At 34.6% G+C, this 6,917-nt stretch overlaps 1 protein-coding gene across 1 annotated transcript; it reads left to right on the top strand.

Moving 5' to 3' along the window:
• The first annotated feature begins 740 nt into the window (after positions 1–740).
• Positions 741–6,873, top strand: LOC107891581 (protein SUPPRESSOR OF K(+) TRANSPORT GROWTH DEFECT 1). Its single transcript, XM_016816426.2, has 8 exons — positions 741–1,505; positions 3,102–3,207; positions 4,520–4,718; positions 5,301–5,369; positions 5,460–5,534; positions 5,684–5,782; positions 6,092–6,247; positions 6,492–6,873. Exons 1-8 carry the CDS (start codon positions 1,028–1,030, stop codon positions 6,615–6,617), a joined length of 1,308 nt encoding a protein of 435 aa, XP_016671915.1. The 5' UTR covers positions 741–1,027; the 3' UTR covers positions 6,618–6,873.
• The last annotated feature ends 44 nt before the right edge of the window (positions 6,874–6,917 follow it).

The raw sequence follows: 6,917 nt of genomic DNA, 5'->3' as shown, positions 1-6,917 counted from the left end.
ATAAATATTTAAAAGCTTGGAAATATTGTTTGCCTTTTGGCATTTTAATTTTAAAAAATTCTCTATAAAAAAAGAGTCAAAATATGTTTTTAATTTTTATACTTTGATAAAATTTGAAATTTAGTCCATATATTTAAAAAATTAAAATTTAGATAATTTTTCTTTTTTAAATTTAAAACTCAGTCCTATCACTAGACTTATCTAAGGGCTGGGTAACTCGCCTGGCCCTATACAGAATATTTTCACCTCGGACTGATTCGGCCTAACCTGAATTCAATCTAAATTTAAAAAGATTTCTTAAATTTAAATTTAATTATAAAAATATATAAATATCAACGATAAATATATTTTAATATTTTATTAGTTTTTGAATAGTAAAATGAGCTTTTTGGGCGGGCTGATGACAATGGGCCTAGGTTGGAATCGAGCTTGGCCCAGCCTGACCCATGGACACCTCTACTTACCATTAACATTGTTAGTATTTTTCGTTAAAATTTGTCAACTTGGCTAGTTAAATAAACGGTCCTCATATAACATTGCATATGATTGAAAAAAAATATTAAATTGATTAATTTTGATAGAAATTACCAATAGCAATAGTGATTGGTTTAAATCGAAGAAGTAAGAGGATTCAATTGTTAAGGACTAAATCTCAAATTCTAAAGAAATAGAGGGCAATTTTAACTAAAAAAAAGTGTTACAACTGATGTATTAAGCCAAACTGTTACGAGTGTACAAAAGGTGCAGAATTACAAACTTTTCCTAACCCCTAAGCTATGAGCCCAATTAGACATATAGGAAATTAAGGAAAATAAAACAACTTTCATTTCACACGGTTACTTTTGAGCTCTGTTTCGACGATCAAATATCCAAAATTTCTCTGTTTGTCTTCGGATCCCTCTTTCTACATCTCAACATCTCCAATAACCAGTTTGGGAAAAGAGAAAAAAAAAGAGAGATCTTTAATCTATCTCATGAGATTTCATTGAAGAAATAAAAGTACCCAGAAAAAGAAAAAAAAAACGATATGTATAGCAATTTCAAAGAACAAGCGATAGAGTATGTGAAGCAAGCGGTACAAGAAGATAATGCAGGGAACTACAGCAAAGCCTTTCCTTTATACATGAACGCACTTGAGTATTTCAAGACCCATTTGAAATACGAGAAGAACCCCAAAATTAGGGAAGCTATTACCCAGAAATTCACCGAGTATTTACGCCGTGCCGAGGAGATCCGTGCCGTTCTCGATGAAGGAGGGCCTGGGCCGGCTTCTAATGGGGATGCTGCTGTTGCCACCCGCCCCAAAAGTAAGCCCAAGAGTGGTGGTGGAGAAGGCGGTGATGGGGAGGATCCAGAGCAGGCTAAGTTGAGAGCTGGGCTTAATTCGGCTATTATTAGAGAAAAGCCTAACGTTAAGTGGAATGATGTGGCTGGTTTAGAAAGTGCTAAGCAGGCTTTGCAAGAAGCTGTTATTTTGCCTGTCAAGTTTCCTCAGTTTTTTACTGGTTAGTTTTTTTTTGTTTTCTTGTTTGGGCATTTTAGGGGCTTTTGATATTTGATTTTATGAGTATGATTTTGAGCATACCATATACATCTGTAAAATTGATTACTTTAGCTGGACTTTAGTAACTGGTAGTGGATAATGAAATGGATTAATTGTTGATTGTTAAACTACGCATGAATCTTATGGTTTTATGTGATTTTCTTTATATGCTTTGTTAAGGATGATTTTGGTTTTTAGCTATGAAGTTAGTGAGGCCTGCTTGACTTTTGCAATACGTAGTGTATAGTGAAATTGCTTAATTGACGATTGGCGAAAAAATGTTAAGAAACTTATTCTTTCTTGACTGTATATGTCTAGAAAAGAGGTTAGTTGGTAGTTCCAATAGGAAAATGTGATTATGGCATTGATATTTGATAGGATAATCATGCTTGTTTGTTGAAGTTGTTTGTGATAGTGGAGAATGCCTAATTTTGTTGCAACATTAACTAATTGTTGCGATTTAATGTTGCTTGAGATTTTTAGTCCTAAATGTAATTGTTTTGAATATCCATAGATTCATCCATGCTTTCTATTCTTTTTTCTAATATAGCTCCTGCTATGTATTTGTTAGACTGTTCCTGTTATATGCAATAGTTTTCGCTATTTTTGATGCTTGAATTGATCTAGAATAGTACAAGCAACAAAGCAAAAGATTTTGCTCACCTGTGAGCTCTGTGACATTAATGAGTTATTTGGGGATGTATAGATGCTTGTGAAATTCCCCTTTGTTATGTAGTTAATCTGATGAACATAGTTTTTCATGACAATAATCACACTAATAACATCATGATTTTAATGCTCAACTTCTCAGCACATAAATGTAACATATGTTGCTCGGACTCTTCATTTTTCTTGACCTACCCATGTTTGACATATGGATGAGGATATGACTTCAAAGGATCCTCCAAATAAATGGAAAAACATGGAAAAATCTAACCTGACCCATATCCGACACTCACAAGAGTCCAAGTAACATAGAATGTTACATGCAACCTATGACATCACCTACTAGTGTCAATTCCTTGTTAGAAAATGTTGCTTGCACCAATATAAGACTCCGCCTCTTCTGAAGCTGTCAACATTGCCATTTTTAGCCACATGATACAAGATTACTTTGGTTTTTAAAGTTAAAAGCTTCTAATTAATTTTATAGATCTGTTCTATTTTTGAGTAGGATTGTTGAATTCAACTTAAGCTCAGCTCATTTGTTGTCTATCCAAGATTGTCTTATGATATGTGGAACAAATCAGAGTAATGTATTGGATTAGTTGAGGTTTTGTGTTTTGGTAGGAAAAGAGCTCAATATCCATCAAGTCCATATAGTTCCACCGATGTTCATCTTTATGTGTTTGGATATCCTCTTGATCTTGCTAGAATTTCTTTTATGTTTGCAGTTTGCTTCAACTGTACTATTGGTTGGATAGAAACAAACTCAATCTAATCTCTACACCCCTTTTAGCACTTGTTTAACAGTTTTCTTCATTCCCATTTCAACATTACATATGCAGGGATATAAATGGGGTAATTTTGTAAAATTTTCATGCTTTTTCTGTTATAGGAAAGAGAAGGCCATGGAGAGCTTTTCTGTTGTATGGGCCACCTGGGACTGGGAAGTCATACTTGGCCAAGGCTGTTGCAACTGAAGCTGACTCTACATTTTTTAGGTACTATATTGAGTGGCTCATATTTGACCCATTTATCTGCCCGTAAGAAAACACTTGCTAATTATCTACCAAGTCTGAAGCTGTTTTCACTTTTCTTAATTTTTAAGATGCATATGGATCATGAAAACAAGTAAAGAAAATTCACCTTTGACATGTACTGTGTTGTGCTATCTAGCTTTTCCTCAGTGATGCAGCTGCCACCTTCCTTTTATTGGGAGAAAGGGATAGGTGGCAGTAGTAAGGATGGACTCCTGTGTATGCATCACTGGATTTTAATGGCAGATAGGTGGCAGTATTCACATGCTGTGGTTGTGGCTTCTATCGGCTGCTAAAACAGTTAAACTCTTTGAGCTGATAATCGTTTGCCTTTCTGACTTCACCGCCTTTTCCTCCTCTCTTCCATGTTTCTGTTCTATTAAGGTGAATTTACAGCTGCAGTGCTTGACTACTTATGTGGGAATTGTGTTATGATATCTATAACGTAATAATGGTGACACAGCCTCTGCAGAGCCCCATAATGTTCTTCTGTTTTTACATCATGAATTCTAGGGATTATATCAGTCAGAGGAAGAACTATATTTTTTTATTTTCTTTAACCCAGGTTGTCATACTTGTTGAGTTTATATTAATTAGGTTAGCTTTCTTGGAATCTAAGTTGCTTATATGTTTATGGTTTCTTTTTGGTCATGAATCGCAGTTCTAATTGAATTTAAGTAGTGTAGGAGTTTAGAAATACCAATCTAATGTGCATATTCTTCTGGCCTTTTGATTTATGAAAATACCAATCTAATGGGACACCTAGGAACTAATTATATCTCTTCTGACATCTAACTAAATCCTGTTTCTTATACTTCCAAACTCTAAATCTTGCATATTTTGACACTGAATCCCACTACTAAGGCTTTCAGATAAATCAAGTAAGTTCTAATTTTGTTGCTTCTGTAAGCTTTGATGACTGGATTAATCAGTTTTGGTCACTCTTCTACCTATGAACTGACTACATCAATTTGCTTTTTCTTTCATCAACTTTAATTTGCTTTTTCCTACTCTAGAAACCCATAAAGATATGAAAAATGTTCCTTTGAAGTTGTTCTTTTGTTTTGAAGTTGTAATTTGAGGCTTTCAGTTACGAAATTTTTTTCATATTTATATATTATGATAAGTTTAGCTTTTTGGCTCACCTAACTTTGCTTTAAAAATATTTTTGTTGTAGTTAATTTCTTATATACCATTTCATCGTCTATGTTCGTACATTATGTTTCTGCTTATTTCTCTTTCAGTGTTCTAATCGTTTTCCCACTTTTTCTGCTAGTGTTTCTTCCTCAGACCTTGTATCAAAGTGGATGGGGGAAAGTGAAAAGCTGGTCTCGAACCTTTTCGAGATGGCGCGTGATAGTGCTCCTTCCATCATATTCATTGATGAAATAGATTCCTTGTGCGGCCAGCGTGGAGAGGGCAATGAGAGTGAAGCTTCAAGACGTATCAAAACTGAACTTCTTGTGCAGATGCAGGTATTTGTTAGTGTATTTAAATGCTGGAACAAATTCCTCAAACATCTTTTCCCCAAAACTTTTCTAGATATTATTTCTTATGATACACGTTCTTATAATTCCTGACCAGTTTTCAATTTTATCTTGGGACTCATGTTTATTCTATGGTTTTTATTTTGAGTTTTCATGAAGAAGAGTTTGCACTTCATAAATATGCAATACCTGTTCAAAATTTGAACACCTCTCTTCTCATTTATGGAAGACATGCATGATAAGCAAAGTACCTTGGGAAGTTATGATAGCACAAATTTTCTCAATTAATCTTGTGCATTTAGAAAAACTTTAAGTGTGTATTGTTTTGAGTTTATTCAATATAAATTTATGTAAGATAACTTTTTTCTTTTCTAGTGTTCTGCAGCATGCTAGCATCTGTATCCTAATTTTGTGAAATTTTCATGTTACAGTATTTGGATCTGACAATACTCATAGTCATACCTTAATTATGTTTTGCTAGATTGTGACACGTGTGTGTGCGTGTGTGTGATACCCTCACTTTCAATGTTAATGAATGAATTTTTTTACTTTGTGCTTTTGATGTTTTAGGGTGTTGGACATAATGATCAGAAAGTCCTAGTTCTTGCGGCAACAAATACTCCCTATGCTCTTGATCAGGTAGGATAATATTAGAATATAATTTCCATAGATTTACCTTGAATCAGAAGAGGTGGATATCAATATTTTACTAATAAATTATTCTTGTAGGCCATCCGCCGGCGTTTTGATAAGCGCATTTACATTCCTCTCCCAGACGTGAAGGCTCGGCAACATATGTTCAAAGTACTTTTCTCTGATGTGTCTCTTCTGAACATTGAAAAGAAAAAAAAGAAGAGAAATGCTTGGCTGTTTTGTCTTCTTTTTCACAATTGTTATTCAACTACTGCTATTTTGACATGGCTACTTTGTTTTGGTAAAACATATTACAACAGGTGCACCTAGGTGATACTCCTCACAACTTGACTGAAAGTGATTTTGAAAACTTGGCTCACCGGACAGAGGGGTTTTCAGGGTCAGACATATCTGTTTGTGTAAGTGCATCACCTATATGAGATACTTGATCTTATGTTACTTGGTCTTGGGTATCTGATATGGGTATATTTAATTTCCCTAAGTTTTCCATGTATTTGGAGGATCCTCAAAGGATCATCTCCCTATATCAATATATAAATATGCGTGAAACATGAGTATTGGACATGGGTACTACAAGAAGATGAATATTTGGATTAATTTCGTGCTTGATCATTATAGCTTTCTCTTTCTCTGAATGATCTTTTAATGGATGGCCAATGTAAAGATGTTCACTTGTGCGTATTTTCACCTTTATTTTATCGTGGCAGGTTAAGGATGTTCTTTTTGAACCTGTTCGTAAAACCCAAGATGCCATGTTTTTCTTCAAGACACCTAATAATATGTGGATGCCATGTGGACCAAAGCAACCAGGTGCTGTCCAAATTACTATGCAGGAATTGGCAGCCAAAGGACTTGCAGCACAGGTATCAAGTTGCTTATTTGAGCTCTTACCTTTTGTACCTGTTCCTATGTACAATTTGATTTTCTATATTTTCTGATATTTTTTGCTGTGCATTTATCGTGCCTTTTGGAAAATGTGTGGAGTCTAAGATTGGATTATCCAGAACGCATGCTGGAACATTATTACCATATGCAATTAATAAATCTTTTGGAACATCCTTACTATTGTAACTTAAATTGCTATTTCATTGATTAATGCCCATGCAGATCCTTCCACCACCTATTTCAAGATCAGATTTCGATAAGGTGCTTGCAAGACAGAGGCCAACAGTGAGCAAAACTGATCTTGAGGTCCATGAAAGATTTACGAAGGAGTTTGGAGAGGAAGGTTGATGGATTGGATGAAATTGTCACATTGATATACTCTTGTTGTGAGGTGCTATCACTGTGATTTGTATTTTATTCATAACCAGCTTGTCATCCAATGAAATGTGGGTTTAGCTTAATCAAGTGGGGAAGGTGGCTTGACTTCCCATTTCCTGTATTCAGAATGGAATTGCATTTTTTTTTATCCTTTTACAGTGTAAAGAAGATAACCAAGTAATTTGGCATATAATGTTTGAATATGAGTTGTGCCCTTTTATGCCTATATTTTTTGACCATTTTCTTCTATGTTTTCTTATTTCAATCTTT

Source organism: Gossypium hirsutum, chromosome D09 (genome assembly GCF_007990345.1).
Source record: "Gossypium hirsutum isolate 1008001.06 chromosome D09, Gossypium_hirsutum_v2.1, whole genome shotgun sequence".
In the NCBI taxonomy this organism is placed as follows: Eukaryota; Viridiplantae; Streptophyta; class Magnoliopsida; order Malvales; family Malvaceae; genus Gossypium; species Gossypium hirsutum.
This window is presented reverse-complemented; position numbering and strand designations above follow the sequence as displayed.

Coding starts and splice junctions, on each gene's coding strand:
- LOC107891581 (XM_016816426.2), top strand. CDS start 1,028: ATGTATAGCAATTTCAAAGAACAAGCGATAGAGTATGTGAAGCAAGCG. Junction 5,783..6,091: donor GGTCAGACATATCTGTTTGT/GTAAGTGCATCA, acceptor TTATCGTGGCAG/GTTAAGGATGTTCTTTTTGA. Junction 6,248..6,491: donor CCAAAGGACTTGCAGCACAG/GTATCAAGTTGC, acceptor ATGCCCATGCAG/ATCCTTCCACCACCTATTTC.